We start from the raw sequence: 19,311 nt of genomic DNA on the forward strand, positions 1-19,311 counted from the left end.
CGCTAACACTGCACCTTTGACTGCCGCAGTTCCAAACATGGCAGAAATAGTGACACTGATACAGGGAGCTGCCCATCCCTGGATGGCTGCCTTGGCAGGAAAAGTACACCGGATTAGCACCCGGTGCATCTCACCCTCTTTTTAACCCTGCCGGTTAAATACAACCGAGCACGTTTGTTTCCTTTTTGTGTTCACAGGAATCCTGAAAGAAGACAACTCCAATTGAAGTAGATGTCTGCAAAATGCGGCAAGGGGAGTTGTATTGGAATCAAAGTATACTTTAAATTCGGCAGCATTTTGCAGACAACTCCTTTGATGTGTAGCCAGAAAAACCCAGAATGGCCGTGGTCCCAAGCCCACATTAAATACAATGGAATTATTGGAACACGTGCCATCAAAGAAAATTTAAACTTAGCTACTGTAATTATGCATGGTTCCCATGTGTTCTCAAGACATGAGTGGAGCTGGGATAAAGGATGGCTTCCACTCCTGAAGGGAAAAGCAGGAGAAGAGATCTGGGTAGGGTGTAGAATGATCAACGGGTCAACTCATGAAAAGGTCACATCCATGACAATATCCAGCATTTCCAGAAAACCAATAGCATCAAAGCCTTGCATCACCGACGAGTGGGATTGCTGGTATAACTTTACTCTGGTGAGACCCACTGTTGTGGCCTGTTTATGGCAACAACACTGCATAGGGCCAGGAATGTCAAAGCAACACTGTATAGGCCTGTCATTCCGTTTCAAAATAGACATGGTTGAACCTGATCCAACTACACCACCTGACCTAACCTCACCCACTCCACTTGACACACTGCAAGATGGAGTCAGGAATATACCTCTTCTTACCACGGTATCTTACAATGACCCTTGGGACCATGCATTGTCACGATATAGTGCAAGCACTGGAACACAACAAAACAGAAGGAACTCAAGTCTCTCTGTTCTAGTTATGCATTAAAATTAAGTATACTCAAAAGATGAATGGAGTTGGAATGATTCTCTCCAGATGGCTAGACTTCAAGCCATTCCAGGGCAGACAGTACAGATTAGCTGCCGAGTAACTAATGGGTCTACTTACCACAGACCAACTGAAATTAAAACAGTCTATACTGACTCTTCCAGACCGGAAAATTATAAGTCTGAGTGTTACACAATAACCGAACCAAATTCAGATTGCTGGTACAATCTTACCTTTACCAAACCTATAATTGTGTACTGTCTTTGGGGTTACCGAGGCACTGAATTACTATTTGAATTTGTGATTGATACAGCAACATCTGTGCCGGTTGCAAAGGATAAGGAACCTCTGCCCCCGCAAACGTCTGAAAATGTACCGACTCGGCCTCCCATTAGTCCAACTCCTTTCACCTTCAACACAGACCCTTACATAATTAAAAATACAGGTCAGCAACAAGTGCTGTTTAATCCGTCATACTCCCTCAAACGGGTGGAATTAGCAATGCAGACTAATATCTCTGCAATTAAACTTACCTGTTCACCATTCCTGGGTCCTTCTTACGCAGGATGGTCAGCATGGTTGCATAAACGGTCTCTCATCTCTCCAAAACGACCAAAGAGAGATGTGACTGGTGTCTTAGGAACGGGACTGGGAGTCTTAAACAGCATAGATGCTGAAGTACTTGCTAATAAATTAGCCACAGTAACCAATGACTTAAGTGCCCTGAAACACCCTTTACAATCTTCTCTTTCAGCTCTGGGAGCTAACCAATGGCTCTTATCGGATATGTTGCCTCAGTGGGGAGAGGTAAATGAGAAGGACCACCAGTTAATTATGGATGCACTTGGTGTAGCCCAAACCAATGTTTCTTTAGCTCTTAGTTGTATCCAAGCTCAACTGTGGATGCAATCTATAGTAGCTGCAATTATACGGGAAGGCAAGGAAGGCACCCTGCCCACTGAAATTCGAAAAGTAATTTGGGATAATGCAACTGAATTTGAGAAAGAATTTCAATCCTGGTGGTATCCAGTTAATTTCACCTACGACCCTACTGATGGCAAAGGCACAGCTTTTGTCTTAACAATACGCAATGCTTTGGTATGCACCATATACCCAATCATTGCGTTGGGGTTGAATCATAATGGAGCCATACTCTATCCATTAGAACATAGAGTGTGGGCCCAACAAAATGGGAACCTATGGCAAACTATTGATGTGAGTGCGTGTGTTGTACAGGAGCAACAAGGATTTATTTGTGAGAGCAACACCCTCAAAGCCCAAGACATTTGTCTTGATACTGAACAAAATGTTTGCCATTTTGAAGTACAACCAGATGAAGCCCCTGAAACTGTACTTGTATATATTGGGAAAGGATGCGTTTGCATGAGAGCCTTTTGTGATTTTGTATTTGTAGATAACGCCACTGTAGATATAGGTAATCACTCAAACGTTTGTGTTTGTAATTTCACCAAAATTATGGGATGTGACTTCAACTATTCAGCTCCTGTCACAACTCACCAACTGCTGCAAGCTGACTATACACTGTACCAAGACTTATTACCTGCCCCTATTGGAATGAACCTCACATTGGTGAGAAAACTACTGCAACATGATGACCTGAATCAACGGCTGGAACGCATCTGGAATAATGGACATAAGACATTAGTCACCGTCCACCATGACGTGGAAGAGATACATCGCGTCTTAGAACGAGTGAAGCAGGATGGAGGACACCATTGGTGGGACACCTTGCTAGGATGGTCGCCGACTGCAACCGGAATTCTCAATAAGATGCTACATCCAGTTGTTGTTCTGCTAATGCTCACTGTGTTATGCTTCATTCTAACCATTGCGCTGTATGTTAGACTCTGGACTATGGTAAAGCGTTTGTCTCATCAAATATCCCCGCAAGACGTATACGTACTTGATAATCCTCGCCCCGAGAACGTATGTGACACACCCAAGGCATTCCAAATATCGTGAAGCTTGAGTGACTATAGTCACAGGGTGGATTATGTGGGATAATGGCTGAGGTGACTTAGAAACTAGAACTTATATTCACACTGTTAGGTAAGGCACAGCATTGAAGAAGCTTCCCGGGTGGAATGCGGCTGACATGCAAGGAATCCATTCCACGGAAGTTCCCTAGGCCTGCAACCTTAGATGTCGGTAACACCAGGGGAACTTGGTGTGCTGACTCTAAGAGGTGCTGCCCGGAGGGTGGAGCGGTGTGGAGATGCCGCGGCCAGGCTCTGCGATCATATGGGAACTTAAAGGTGTCATGGAACTGATAAGCTGCATATTTACTACCCTGGGCCAACAGCCTGTCATGTTTTTGACAAAATGCTGTCCTTTTGGTGAACTTTGCTCATTATAACATCATTATAATACCAAAACACACCTCCATCCCAAAAGCTACCCGCCTCCAAGGTGCGACCACCCCTCACTGAGCTTGCGCTTTGAATTTTTCTAGCTTATACCTTTAAAAGCGAAGCGAGAAAACTTTACACCAATCCTAAACAAAGGTATGTATGACTAGAGTCACTCAAGCTCCACCCAAAAGGTGAAAAATAGTATAAAATGGCTTAAGAGAAAGAGAATGTGAGGGAAGACATCATCGTGTACCACTCTGACCTCTGGGATCAGTCGACGGGCTGAGCCTCTCTTCCCCCCCCATCGGGACGCCTTTGGGTAAGATTCAAACACTTGGTTATACCAAGTGCCCCCCGGGAAACTTAGAAATCTCTATAGAGTTGCTTTATTATCTTTCAACGCGTTTGTGTCCGGCCGTGTTACTCATATTCTTGGTATTTGCATGTGCTTTGCAGACAGTGAATTTATCACCGGTAATCCAAAGAATCTGTGTGTCTGTTGCTCTAATAAACTGCACTCTTCACTGATCTAGCCGTGGTAGTTCTCATTGAACATGACCAGACTCTTTATGTGTGGCCGTGATAGTTCATGTAACACGACTAGACTGGGGGTGTAAGCGCGTTATTAGTGAATCCGTAATCGTGAAGTTCAGTACGCTGGACACGACCGGACTTATAACGTTGTAAATTAATGCTGTCGCCTTAGCAAAAGCCCTGAGAGGGCTCTGGTTCTGATAAGTGGCTATACACACAGTCCTTAGAAAATAAACTGTTGACCAAGTCTGAGACTAAGACTGGACCTAGCCGCACCTAGACTCCTCTCTGAGAAGGAGTTTAGAAAGCAAGGGGGTCCTGTCTGAACCTCGTGACTCAACGGGAGGGTTCCCCCCCCCAGCCACTCCTCAGACTCCTATTTGTATGCGACAGTAACTCTTAACACAACACACTGCCTTGGCCAGACCTCCGTCAAAGGAAATAGTCTCTGGAAGGCAGAATGGCCCCTCACCTCTGTAGTGAGATCTGGACTATCAGACTCAACTTCTTTATATTGGATTAAGTTGTCTGAGAATCTCATTGGACTTAAGCTCCACGCAGCTGCAAGTGGCTTTGTTGTAAAGGGAGGTTTGGTTTGGAGCACAACATAGTCTAAATAGTATTAAAAGAGCAATTATAGCTCTTTTTATAAATGTATTTTGTGCTTAAGCCACAAGATGGCAAGAAAGCAAAATAAATACTTGTTTGCTGAGGCAGTTGCAACTGAAACAGTCTAGAAAAAAAATATGATAGAGAAAGGTGATAATTTCCCTCAATAAAGTATTTTTAAAGCCTTAAAAAGCCTTTAAAAGGCACAGCAATATCTGTGTCTTGGCCATGGACCAAAATGTACTATGAGGTAGCAGACAGAACTTTATCCTGTACAGGAAACAAGTAGTAGTTCATGGGTTTACAGCCAGTTAAATAATTGTGGTCAGTCTGTGAGGAGGAATTAGGCATTGTGGGAGTGAAAGGGTTAACAAGATTGAAGTACTGAGGGTTCGGGTCATGTCCGGAAAAAGGAGACAGTGCGTCTGGAACACCTTTGTTGTGGGGGAAGGAACTGCAGGGTTGCAGGGAGATAGCCAATTGTATTAGCTGAAGGGACGCATGGGGGGCGCATGGGGGGCGCATGGACAAGACATGTAGACCAATAGGAGTTCTCTCAGTAGCGTGTGTGTAAACAAATAGAAAGTATATAGGCCATGGAAGATTTCAATAAAGGGTCTTCGATTTACCCCTCGATCGGAGTCCGTGCATCAATCCACAACAAATGGCGCCTGAACAGGGGACTTGAAGTCTGCGAACAGGGGACTTGAAGTCTGCGAATAGGGACTTGAAGTCTGCGAACAGGAGACCAGAAGTCTGCGGGACCTGAAGTCTGCCGAATAGGAGACTTGAAGTCTGCGGGACAGAATTGCGGGAAAGAGCGACTGGTAGCGGAGCCTGGCTGAACATGTAATCAGCGGCTGGAGAGCTGAGAAGTCTGGACAAAGTAATCGCATAGATCAGGTGACCAGCCAGGGACAATGGGGGCAACAATGTCTGCAGAAGACAAATCGGTGGTAACTGTGTTTAAGAAGTGTAGTGGTTTAGCCCCAGCTGGCAACTAAGCACCACGCAGCCGCTCGCTCACTCCCCCGCGGTGGGATGCCCCCACCAGGTGGCCTTTGCTAAATGTGTATCCCAATGTTTGAACGTCCCATCACCCATTGCTCTCAGTGTAGTCTTTAACAGTCCATTGTATCGTTCAATTTTCCCAGAGGCTGGTGCATGATAGGGGATGTGATATACCCACTCAATGCCATGCTCTTTGGCCCAGGTGTCTATGAGACTGTTTCGAAAATGAGTCCTGTTGTCTGACTCAATTCTTTCTGGGGTGCCATGTCACCATAGGACTTGCTTTTCAAGGCCCAGGATAGTGTTCCGGGCGGTGGCATGGGGCACAGGATATGTTTCCAGCCATCCGGTGGTTGCTTCCACCATTGTAAGCACATAGCGCTTGCCTTGGCGGGTTTGTGGGAGCGTGATAGAATCGATCTGCCAGGCCTCCCCATATTGATATTTCAGCCATCGCCCTCCATACCACAGAGGCTTTAACCGCTTGGCTTGTTTAATTGCAGCGCATGTTTCACATTCATGGATAACCTGTGCAATAGTGTCCATGGTCAAGTCCACCCCTCGATCACGAGCCCATCTATATGTTGCATCTCTTCCTTGATGGCCTGAGGTGTCATGGGCCCACTGAGCTATAAATAATTCACCCTTATGTTGCCAGTCCAGATCCACCTGAGCCACTTCAATCTGAGCAGCCTGATCCACCTGCTGGTTGTTTTGATGTTCCTCAGTGGCCTGACTCTTGGGTATGTGAGCATCTACGTGACGTACTTTTACAACCAGGTTCTCTACCCGGGCAGCAATATCTTGCCACAATGCTGCAGCCCAGATGGGTTTACCTCTGCGCTGCCAATTGTTCTGCTTCCATTGCTGTAACCACCCCCACAGGGCATTTGCCACCATCCATGAGTCAGTATAGAGATAGAGCACTGGCCACTTGTCTCGTTCAGCAATGTCTAAAGCCAGCTGAATGGCTTTTACTTCTGCAAATTGGCTCGATTCACCATCTCCTTCAGCAGTTTCTACCACTTGTCGTATAGGACTCCATACAGCAGCCTTCCACCTCCGATGCTTTCCTACAATACGACAGGACCCATCAGTGAACAGGGCATACTGCTTCTCATTTTCTGGTAGTTTATTGTACAGTGGGGCCTCCTCAGCACGCGTCACCTCCTCCTCTGGCGATATTCCGAAATCTTTGCCTTCTGGCCAGTCCATAATTACTTCCAAGATTCCTGGGCGATTAGGGTTTCCTATCCGAGCCCGTTGTGTGATCAGTGCAACCCACTTACTCCATGCAGCATCAGTTGCATGATGTGTAGAGGGGACACTCCCTTTGAACATCCAGCCCAGCACCAGCAGTCGAGGTGCCAAGAGGAGTTGTGCTTCAGTACCAACCACTTCTGAAGCAGCTCGAACCCCTTCATATGCTGCTAATATCTCTTTTTCAGCTGGAGTATAGCGGGCCTCGGATCCTCTGTATCCCCGACTCCAAAACCCTAGGGGTCGACCTCGAGTCTCCCCTGGTGCTTTCTGCCAGAGGCTCCAGGTAGGGCCATTCTCTCCAGCTGCCGTGTAGAGCACATTTTTTACGTTTTGCCCTGCCCGGACTGGCCCAAGGGCTACTGCATGAACTATCTCCCGTTTAATTTGTTCAAAGGCTTGTCGTTGCTCAGGGCCCCATTTGAAATCATTCTTCTTCCGGGTCACTTGGTAGAGAGGGCTTACGATCAGACTGTAATTTGGAATATGCATTCTCCAAAAACCCACAATGCCTAAGAAAGCTTGTGTTTCCTTTTTGCTAGTTGGTGGAGACATGGCTGTTATTTTGTTAATCACATCCATTGGGATATGACAACGTCCATCTTGCCATTTTATTCCTAAAAACTGGATCTCCTGTGCAGGTCCCTTGACCTTATTTTGTTTTATGGCAAAACTGGCTTTCAGGAGGATTTGGACTATTTTCTTCCCTTTCTCAAAAACTTCCTCTGCTGTATTGCCCCACACGATCATGTCATCAATGTATTGCAGATGTTCTGGAGCTTCACCCTGTTCCATGCAGTCTGAATCAGTCCATGGCAAATGGTAGGGCTGTGTTTCCACCCCTGGGGCAGTCGATTCCAGGTGTACTGAACACCCCTCCAAGTGAAAACAAACTGTGGCCTGCACTCTGCTGCCAAAGGGATTGAGAAAAACGCATTAGCAATATCAATTGTAGCATACCTTTTGGCTGCTTTTGACTCCAGTTCGTATTGCAGTTCCAGCATGTCCGGCACAGCAGCACTCAGCGGTGGCGTGACTTTTCCTTGCAAGTCACGTACCCGTGCCTCTAGGGTTGAGGTAGGTTTTCCATCCCACTTCCTCATGTCCTCTCCGTGGTCACGCAAGTAAAACCATAGGGTGCCCCGTGGGGTGTACCCTCTATATACTCTCCCTTGAGCAGAAGAACGCTGACTCCTAATAGCTGAGACACTGGTCCGTATAGGTGGGGAGTAGGACATATCTTCTTTGAACCGTTGGAACTCCTGGGACAGTTTCTCCACAGCTGAGACAAGGGAGGAAGAGATACTTTCTTCATATTCCCGGAGGTTACTAGCAGCTTCATGCACTGTTGGACCGTCTCCATCTTTCCAGGTCAGTATTGCCAATGAGTTGGCACACGATGGTGGTGCGTTTCGTACCAACTTCCGCCACATAGGTCTTGTGCACTGGACCTCATCTGGATCTCTGGGTGACCGCACATCGTCCAGGTCACCATAAATCACTTCCAGCACAGCTAATTCCCTCAGGTACTGGATACCTTTCTCCATGGTGGTCCATTTCCCGGGGCGATATACAACATCTTCCTTGAAGGGATATCTTTCTTTTATAGCTGACAGGAGTCGCCTCCAGAGGCTGTGGGCTGGTTCCCCTTTTCCAATCGCTTTGTCAATGCCCCCTTCCCTAGAAATAGATCCCAGCTGCTTGGCTTCCTTACTTTCCAATTCCAGGCTACTGGCCCCACTATCCCAGCATCGGAGCAGCCAGGTGACAATGTGCTCCCCTGGACGATGGCTGAAATCTTTTCGCATATCTCGCAGCTCACTCAGGGATAGGGATCGGGTGGTTTCTGTCTCATTTAAGAGTTCTTCCTCTTCCTCTCCCTGTGATGGCCCTGCTCTTTCATCTTCCCTTTCTAAACGAGCTGACTTTCGCTTCCAGGATTTCTTCTTGTGTATAGGGGCGACTGATACTGACACGGGTTCGTTCCCTGTTTGAACCGCAATGCTTGTAACGGAGTTGTCCAGAGCAGCTGCAGCTGCAGTGCCTGTTGCAGGCGGGGCTGGAGCAGCCGCAGTGCCTGTCGCAGTGGGGGCTGGAGCAGCCGCAGTGCCTGTCGCAGGGGTAACCGGAACAGCCGCGGGTGCCTGTCGCAGGGGTAATCGGAACAGCCGCAGTGCCTGTCGCAGGGGGGGCTGGAGCAGCCGCGGTGCCTGTCGCAGGGGTAATCGGAACAGCCACAGTGCCTGTCGCAGGGGGGGCTAGAGCAGCCGCAGTGCCTGTCATTTTGTCACCAGATCCTTGAAGGTTTTGAATAGTGTTGAAGAGGGCTCGGTAGGCATGGGCCAGACCCCAGCACATTGCAGTGATTTGTGTCTCCCTAGAATTGGCAGGGTGACAGCATACTTTTTCCAAATATTCTACTAGTTCTTCAGGATTCTGCACTTGTTCAGGGGTGAAGTTCCAAAACACTGGAGGTGCCCACTGTCCTAGGCATTTGCCCATGCTATCCCACACACCCTGCCACTCATAACTATCCAGCCTTGGGGCAGATCTCTGGATGATATTCTTAAATTGCTTACTAACCTTGGACAAGATCGAAACAATATTCCCAAGCAATACCAATAGAAGTATCTTAACTGCCCAAGGTTGTTCAAAATACTGAAAAGTTATTGTAATGAAGGAGGAAGCATTGTAGAAGAAAGTAGGGAAGGTGTCATTCTGCATTTCCTCCATAAAAAACCTCTCAGAGGAAGAGGTATAATTGCGAATTGTCTCCATAAGATGATACCCGACATACAATAACGGTTTCAGTACAGCACTTAGATACCAAAATAAACCCAAGGTCACTGTTTTAATAACAAATCTCACAGGCAAAACATCACCAATTAAAGCAGAGCACAGCAAACTGCAAAAACCAACACCGATCTTTAACATGTACAGCAAAAAAATGAGCATGGTGCAGATCAGGTAAACCAATGCTAGGAACAGATGGATCAATATCACGTCCCACAACTACTAACAGATCTGAATTCCTTAATACGCTCTGGTTAATCTGTTATTATCTCAAACCCTTCGTGCCCCATGTTGGGCGCCAAAAATGACTGTCGTGGTTTAGCCCCAGCTGGCAACTAAGCACCACGAAGCCGCTCGCTCACTCCCCCCCCGGTGGGATGGGGGAGAGAATCGGAAGAGCAAAAGTAAGAAAACTCGTGGGTTGAGATAAGAACAGTTTAATAATTGGAACAAAATAATAATAATAATAATAAATTATAATGAGAAGGAAAACAACGAGAGAGAGACAGGAACAAAACCCAAGGGAGGAAAAAAAAGAAGGGAAAAAAAAAAAAATTATGCAACCGCTCACCACCCGCCGAGCAACGCCCAGCCAGTCCCCGAGCAGCGATCGCTACCCCCTGGCCAACTCCCCCAGTTTATATACTGGGCATGACATCATATGGTATGCAATAGCCCTTTGGTCAGTTTGGATCAACTATCCTGGCTGTGCCCCCTCCCATTTCTTGGGCACCTGGCAGAGCATGGGGAGCTGAAGAAAAAAGTCCTTGACCAGTGTAAACACCGCTTAGCGACAGCCAAAACATCAGCGTGTTATCAATATTATTCTCATACTAAAATCCAAAGCACTGCACTATACCAGCTACTAGGAAGAAAATTAACTCTATCCCAGCCAAAACCAGGACAAGAAGATATTAGTAAAGCGCGGCATTAAGTATGATGAGACGCAACTGCGCATGCTGCTCGCCTGGCTTAAAAGCCGAGGTGTAGCTCCAGAATTGACTGAGATATTTGAAATATGTACATGGGAAACAGCTGGACCGGTTTTATGGGATGCGGCTACCAAGGGGGATTCCGGTGCCACGGGCTTGTTAACCACGTGGCGCTTAGTTACAGACTCGTTAAAGCAACAAAAGGCAGATCGCGCTGTAACGGCTGCTGCTGCAGCAGCCACTGAAAGAGAAATACAAAAAGAAGCGGCGGCTGCCACAGCTAACGAACTAGCGCCCACTGCACCTTCCCTCGCCCGATTTTCCACCGCCACCATCACCTAGGAATATGGATTCGTTGTTTGCAGAGGACCCGTACAAGGAGAAAAATAGAGGGGACTTTGAATGTGTTGAAACAGATTATAATCCAAGGAAACATTGGCAGGAGTTGCGGCAACAAGCCGAAAAAAGCGGCGATCAGGATATTGCTGCTCTCATAGCGTGTCCTGTAATTCGAGACGCTCAGGGGCGGACAGAATGACAGGGGTTGCCGTTTGGACTAGTGAAAGAACTGCGAAAAAATGTTATGGATTATGGTCTTGGGTCACCATATGTACAAAGTTTATTGAATAACGTGGTTTTTAATTATGAACTGACCCCGTATGATATTAAACAGATATCCATGTTAATATGTACACCTACACAAAAGGTAATGTTTGACGCACATTGGCGGACTACCTGTGAGATGGCCGCCGTAACTAATTTTGAACGGCCGGATGGCGACCCCTTGCGAGGTGCAGGAATACCGCAGCTGATGGGGGAAGCACCAGTACAGACACCGCAATTACAAGCTAGATTGAACCCTGCTATTCTGCAGCAGTCTCGCCAGTTGGCATACCAAGCTCTGCTGAAAACTCCCGATACAGGGAAGGCTACTCAATCATTTGTCTCTATAAAGCAGGGGATAACTGAATCATTTATGTCATTTATAGATAGGCTGAAAGAAGCAATAGAGAAACAAGTTGAAAATGAGACAGCAAGGGAAGTGTTGTTAATGAAGCTAGGCGTAGAAAATGCAAATGTAGATTGTAAAAGGGTGTTACAGACCTTACGCAATCCCAACTTGATAGAAATGATGGAGGCCTGTCAAAAGGTTGGGTCATTCGAACATCAGGCTCAAGCCATGGCCTCCGCATTCGAAGCCTTGAGATTTGATAATAGAGCCTGTCTGGGTGGATCAGTGGCCCCTCACAAACGAAAAGATCCGCGCTCTGAATGAACTAGTGCAAGAACAGTTACAACAAGGTCACATTGTTCCAACTACAAGTCCATGGAATACCCCTGTGTTTGTTATAAAGAAAAAAAGCGGTAAATGGCTATTGTTACGTGACTTGAGGTAAATCAATGCAGTGATCGAAAGCATGGGGGCTTTGCAGCCGGGACTCCCTTCTCCTACTATGATTCCTGCGAATTGGCCAATAATAGTGATGGACTTGAAGGATTGCTTTTTTACAATTCCTTTAGCGGCCCAAGACTGCCCTGAATTTGCTTTTTCGGTTCCCTCAATTAACAACAGCGAACCCATGCAACGATATCACTGGACGGTCTTGCCTCAAGGCATGAAAAATAGTCCCACAATATGTCAAATATATGTCGCAAGAGCACTCTCTGGGGTTCGAGAACAATACCCACAAATACTAATATATCATTATATGGATGATATACTCATCGCTGGGGCTTCTGTAGACAATATACAGTTAGTAGTAAAAGACACAGTTCAAGCATTACAGAAATTTGGATTACAAGTGGCACCTGAGAAGGTGCAAAAGGAACTCCCCTGGCGTTACTTAGGGTGGAAAATCTTGGAATGCGCTGTTGAACCTCAGAGAGTGGCCTTGAAGTGGGAAGTCAGCACTCTAAACGATGTACAAAGAATACTTGGTGCCATTAATTGGATTCGACCCTTGCTGGGAAATCACAAATGATACACTACAACCTCTCTTTGATCTATTAAGAGGTGATCCCGCACTAGATTCCAAACGTATACTGACTCCCGAAGCGGAGGCGGCCTTGGCTCACATCGAACAAGCAATACAGTCACGACAAGCCCATCGCGTGCATGATGGGTATGGCCTCCAGCTCTATATCATTAACGCTATTACCCAGCCGTTAGCTCTACTGGGGCAATGGGTAGCAACCAATAATGATCCTTTGCTTTTGATAGAATGGGTGTTTTTGCCATATCAGCCTGTGAAAACTATTACTACCAGAGTGGAAATGTTTGCGATGTTAATCCGTAAAGGGCGGAAATGTGCTGTACAGTCACAAGGTGAGGAAGTGCATACAATTTACATTCCATTGACAAAAGAACATTTGGACTGGAGCTTAGCTAATAGCATACTGTTACAAACTGCTTTGCTAGGCTATGCGGGAACACTTAGCATCCACATGCCAGCTCATAAATTATTTATGGAATTTAAAGACATTGAAATAGTTGCTCGACCCAGATGCAGCCCTGTACCAGTCTCTGGAATTACTGTGTTTACCGATGGGTCAGGGAAAACGGGCCGAGCAGTCATAGTTTGGAAAGAAGAGGGACATTGGAAGGAAGAGATCCATGTGGTCCAAGGCACTCCTCAAATAGTGGAATTAGTAACAGTCATAAAAGCATTCCAAAAATGGAGTGAACCATTGAATATAGTGACTGATTCACAATACGTATGCGGGGTAGTCCAACGATTAGAGAAAGCATGGTTAAAACATGTTAATAACGAACAGCTGTTCTCTTTATTTAAACAATTATGGTATGAGCTAAATCGTAGGCAAAATGATTTTTATGTACTACACACCAGGAGCCATACAAATCTACCAGGTTTTATTGCGGAAGGTAACCGTAGAGCAGATCGCTTGACCGCTCCAGTTTGGGCAACCCCAGTACCACAAACTATAAAACAAGCCCAGCTATCCCATGAGTTTTTTCACCAGTCAGCTAAAGCACTAAGAAAACAATTCGGCCTCTCTTGGGATACAGCCTGCGCCATTGTACGTGCGTGCCCTGATTGTCAACCTTTTGCTGCCGTCCGCAAAACGGGGGTAAATCCGCGAGGTCTCTACGCATTACGATTATGGCAGACAGATGTCACTCATATAGCTGAAGTTGGAAGACAAAAATGGGTGCATGTTTCTATTGATACTTATTCGGGCGCTTTATGGGCAACTGCAGAATCTGGAGAAAAAGCAAAAGATGTCATTCAACACTGGACTGCAGCTTTCGCAGCCCTGGGGGTGCCATCTACTATCAAAACAGATAACGGGCCCGGGTACATTAGCCAGAAAACCCAACGCTTTTTACAGCTATGGGGTGTAGTACATGTAACAGGCATTCCACGTTCCCCACAAGGCCAGGCTATTGTTGAATGCAGTCACCAAACCCTAAAACATATGCTTGAAAAACAAAAAGGGGGAATGGTGGGAGAAAGCCCCCAAGTACGGTTATGGAAAACAGTTTATACCTTAAATTATTTAGATATTAGGGAGGCCGCAGTGGAACAGCGACCACCAATTGTTCGACATTTTTTAAGTTTTGGTTCGACCGATAGGATAGATGTATCTAGCAAGGATGTTAAAGTGTGGGTACGGTCTCTACAATCGGGACAATGGGAAGGACCTTATACATTAATAACATGGGGTCGAGGATATGTTTGTGTCTCCACAGAGCAAGGACCACGCTGGATCCCTGCTCGATGTGTAAGACCGGCCCTTGAAAAAGCGAATCATGAAGACACCGACAAGCCTGCCCTTGCTAATGACATGGGGACTGCTGACGCTGACGACCATAACAGCAGCGAACCCCATGTCAATGATAACCTGGAACAGTAGCAACATATGGGTGGCTTTAGCGCGAACGCTGAATCATTGTTAAAAACTGGGTTATTGGTTATCGGTATATTTTTTTGTATCTTGCTGTTTGTACCTTGTTTGTTGTCATGTGTTCAAGGAATGTTGCAGAAAATGGTGCAAAAAATATATGTTGTTGAAAAACAAAAAGGGGGAATTGAGGAGGAATTAGGCATTGTGGGAGTGAAAGGGTTAACAAGATTGAAGTACTGAGGGTTCGGGTCACGTCGGAAAAAAGGAGACAGTTCGTAAAAAGGAGACAGTAAAAAGGAGACAGTGCGTCTGGAACACCTTTGTTGTGGGGGAAGGAACTGCAGGGTTGCAGGGAGATAGCCAATTGTATTATCTGAAGGGACGCATGGGGGGCGCGTGGACAAGACATGTAGACCAATAGGAGTTCTGTCAGTAGCGCGAGTGTAAACAAATAGAAAGTATATAGGCCGTGGAAGATTTCAATAAAGGGTCTTCGATTTACCCCTCGATCGGAGTCCGTGCATCAATCCGCTACACTCTCCATTTTGCTGAGCCTGGGAAAATTTTGATAAAAACAATGGTTATGTGCTTGGCCCTTGCATTGATGCCCATGCTATGCTGACTGAGCTATCTTGTGGAGACAATGAGGGAATACACCTCCCTTTTCTCCTCTGGGATTGATGTGTATTCTTTTGTTGCATGGGCTCCTGAGGTTCTTGCACATCATTATGTAAGCTGTTTGATTAAAATAATCTTTTTGTTGTCTGTGTGTGGAACCTGGTTTCATTTTGGCATAACACAAAACAGCTTGTTGGTGAGGCGACAAGGAAACATGCCCCTGAGGTGGTTGGTCCCTGGGTGGCAGGGTGTATGGGAGGATTTGGGTAGGTGTGTAGGGTGGTTATCACCTCCTATAGCCTGGGATTTTACACCTGAACAGGCAGGTAATCCTGTTGAATTGACACACCACTTGATGGAACAGTGCCTTGCCTACCCCAATGAAAACCAGCAGCTCTTAGCACTGTACTGGGGCTTGGCCTGTGCCTATTGAGCCTCAATTCAGCACCATCAGAGGAGCATGGTTAAGACAGGAATGCAAACCACATCTGACAACACCATGGATGATATAGGGACCCAAACCCCAACTACAGTAATCACCCCAGTAGTGAAAAAGAAACACTGGACATGGAGGTTGATGGGCCCATATCATCGATGAGTATAGGAGGAGGAAGGGTCTGATCAGGAAGCTGGTCCTTCAGCAAAGAAGCAAGAGGAAGAATTGAGAAAAATCACCCGAGAGGCAGAAACTACCTGGTCCCTGACCATGGGCGAACCTTGAGACATGTGGACAGATTACAGCCGCCATCCAAGCAAGTAGATTGCTGCGTGGTTGCTCCGATACTGGGATAGTGGGGTCAAAAATCAGTAATTAGAGGGTAAGGAAGCCCAGCAGCTGGGATCCCTTGCTAGGGGCTGGGGAATTGACAGAGAATCAGAAAAGAGGGAACAATCCACAGCCTCTGGAGGTGGCTCTTGTCAAATGTGAAGGCAAGATTTCCTCAAGGAAGATCTTGTGAATTACCAAGGAAAGTGGAATACCGCAGAGGAAGGCATCCAATACCTGAGAAAATTAGTGGTGCTGGAAGTCATCTACAGTGTCCTGGATGACAATCAGGTCTCCAAAGATCCGGATGATGGCTGCTGTACATGGGTTATGTGGAGGAGGGTTGTCCAAAATTCACTGATATCATATTCCAACAGCCTGGAGATGATGGACTGGCCAAACTTTGATACATCAACTGTGGATAGATCATCCCGCCAGCTCTGACATTTTGAATAAAATCTCTCTCCCTCCTTGTCCTCACAGGCCAGCTGTCTTGGCTATCAGGGGTGCCCTATGGAGCTAGCCTCCCCTGTACGGAGGGCAAGGGAGCCCCAAGTACATGCTGCATGGCACTCTGGTTCTTCCTCTGTGACCATGGGAAGGACATGAGGAAAAGTGATGGTGAGCCCACCTCTAAGTTAGAAGCCCATGTATGTGAACTGCAAGGGAAGACAGCTGCTAAGAAGGGGCCATACAAGAAGGCTGTCAGTTCAGCTGCTGTTGAGAAGGTAGAAGACAACCAGTGATCCCCCAGACATAGAAGAAGGATGGAGAGTGTCTCCCTTGATTTTGGTGAAGGGACTTCTGGTCTGGCAAAGCAGGGGGCAGATAGTGAATAGTCTGACTGGGAATAGTGTCCCCACCTTTGGACAGGAGGAGGAAAAAGACAGCCAGGTTAACTGGACTGTGTGGATTCAATGGCCTGGCACATCAGACCCACGAGCTTTGGTGAACACCGGTGCACAGTGTACCCTAATGCCATTACGGTATAAGGGCATAGAACCCATCCGAATTTCTTGAGTGGCAGTGGGACCTCAATAGTTGTCTGCATTGGTCTCCTGGTTTTAGCTGGGATAGAGTTAATTGTCTTCCTAGTAGCTGGTATAGTGCTGTGTTTTGGATTTAGTATGAGAATAATGTTGATAACACACTGATGTTTTAGTTGTTGCTAAGGGGTGTTTACACTGGTCAAGGGCTTTTCAGCTTCCCATGCTCTGCCAGGTGCACAAGAAACTGGGAGGCAGCATATCCAAGACAGCTGACCCAAACTGGCCAAAGGGCTATTCCATACCATATGGCGTCATGCTCAGTATATAAACTGGGGGGGGGTGGCCGGGGTGGGTGACCGTTGCTCGGGGACTGGCTGGGATTGGTCGGTGGGTGCTCAGCAATTGCATCGTGCATCACTTGCTTTGTATATTCTATTTTTATTAATATTATCATTTTACTTTATTTCAATTATTAAGCTGTTCTTATCTCAAGCCACGAGTTTTCTCACTTTTACTCTTCTGATTCTCTCCCCATCCCACCGGGGGGGGGGGGGGGTGAGCAAGTGCCTGTGTGCTGCTTAGTTGCTGGCTAGGGTTAAATCACAACAATTGGAGGCTGAACAGCGAACGAGTAGCAAAAGCACCCTACACTGGCCCTGTGTATTGTTCAAATAGACTGATTTACTTTAAGTATCCAAAAGGGTACTGGTGGGCTTTTGGTGTAGCTTTTGTGAATACAGAGAAGATTAAACAGCTGTCTATCTTGCCCGGCCTCTTGGACGATCCCTCAGTTGTGGACTTGGTGCATGTCAAAGAACAGCAGGTGCTGATTGGGATCATGATGATGCACCGGCGGCAATATCATACAAACCGAGACTCCCTGGTTCCCATCCATGAACTGATTCATCACTTGGAGACCCAAGGAGTGATCAGCAAGACTCACCCTTTAATAGTCCCATATGGAGAGTGTGAAAGTCTGACAGAGAGTGGAAGCTAACAGTAGACTATCATGGCCTGAATGAAGTCACACCACTGCTGAGTGCTGCCGTACTGGAAACACTAGATCTCCAATATGAATTGGAATCAAAGGTAGGTAAGTGGTATGCTACAGTTGGCATTGCCAATGCATCTTTCTCAGTTCCTTTGGTACAGAGTGCAGGACACAGTTTGCTTTCACATGGAGGAGTATCCAATAACCCTGGAATGAACTGCCCCAGGGACTGAAACACAGCCCTACCATTTGTCATGGACTAAACCAAACTGCACTGGAACAGGGTGATGCCCCTGAACATCTGACATACATTGATATGACATCATCGTGTGGGGCAATACAGAGGAAGTGTTTGAGAAAAGAAAAAGAATAATCCAGAACCTTCTGAGAGCCGGTTTTGCCATAAAACAAAGCAAGGCCAAAAGACCTGCACAGGAGATACAGTTCTTGGGAGTAAAATGGCAGGATGGACGTTGTGACATCCATATGGATGTGATCAATAAGATAACAACTATGACCCCCACCAGCTAACAAGAAAGGAAAGCCAAGCTTTCCTAGGCCTTGTGGGATTCTGGAGAATGCATAGTCCAGGTTGTAGTCAGCTTGTGAGCCCTCTCTATCGAGTGACCCAAAAAAAGAACTGTTTTGAGTGGGGCCCTAAGCCAAGAGCAGGCCTTTGAACAAATGAAACTGGAGATAGCACATGCAGAAGTGCTTGGGCCTCTCCCTGCAGGACCAGTTGTGAAAAACATGCTTTACACTGCAGCTGGGGAGAATGGCCTCACCTGGAGCCTCTGGCAGAAAAACACCAGGAGAAACCCGAGGTCAAACTCTAGGGGTTTGGAGCCTAAAATCTGAGGCCTACTACACATATACTAGCAACATCTTATGAGGATCGAGCGGCTTCAGAAACAGTCAGTACAGAAGCACAGCTTCTCTTGACACCACAACTGCTTGTGCTGTACTGGATGTTCAAAGGAGGAGTCCCCTCTACATATCATGTGACTGACACTAAGTGCAGTAAGTGGGTAGCACTGATGACGCAACAGGCTGAAATGGGGAAACCCAATCACCCAGGAACCCTTGAAAAGATCATGGATTGTTAAGAAGGCAGAGATTTCAGAGCATTGCTGAAGGAGGTCACTCGTAGTAAAGAGGCACCACCATACAATGAGTTATCAGAAAGTTAAAGGCATTATGCTTTCTTTACCGAAGGATCCTCTCAAAGCAGCATAGAATGGTTTGGGTGGGAAGGGATCTTCAAAGACTGTCTGATCGAATCCCCTGCCATGGCCAAGGACAACTTTCACTAGATCAGGTTGCTCAAAGCTCCATCCAACCTGACCTTCAACACTTGATCCCTTGCCCCTTGTCGTGTCACTGCAGGCCCTGGTAAAATGTCTCTCTCCATCTTTCTTATAAGCCCACAATAAGGTCTTCCCGGAGCCTTCTCTTCTCCAGGCTGAACAACCCCAACTCTCTCAGCGTTTCTTCAGAGGAGAGGTGTTCCAGCCCTCTGATCATTTTCGTGGCCCTCCTCTGGACCTGCTCCAACAGGTTCATGTCTTTCCTGTGCTGGGGACCCTAGAACCGGATGCAGTACTCC

At 46.6% G+C, this 19,311-nt stretch overlaps 1 protein-coding gene across 1 annotated transcript; it reads left to right on the forward strand.

The window, feature by feature from the left end:
• The first annotated feature begins 1,011 nt into the window (after window positions 1-1,011).
• LOC140650781 (uncharacterized) lies at window positions 1,012-2,946 on the forward strand. The gene has a single exon (XM_072859536.1). The coding sequence runs from the start codon at window positions 1,012-1,014 to the stop codon at window positions 2,944-2,946; it is 1,935 nt and encodes a 644-aa protein (XP_072715637.1).
• Window positions 2,947-19,311: the final 16,365 nt, after the last annotated feature.

The sequence above is a fragment of the Ciconia boyciana genome, chromosome 4, assembly GCF_034638445.1.
Source record: "Ciconia boyciana chromosome 4, ASM3463844v1, whole genome shotgun sequence".
NCBI lineage: Eukaryota > Metazoa > Chordata > Aves > Ciconiiformes > Ciconiidae > Ciconia > Ciconia boyciana.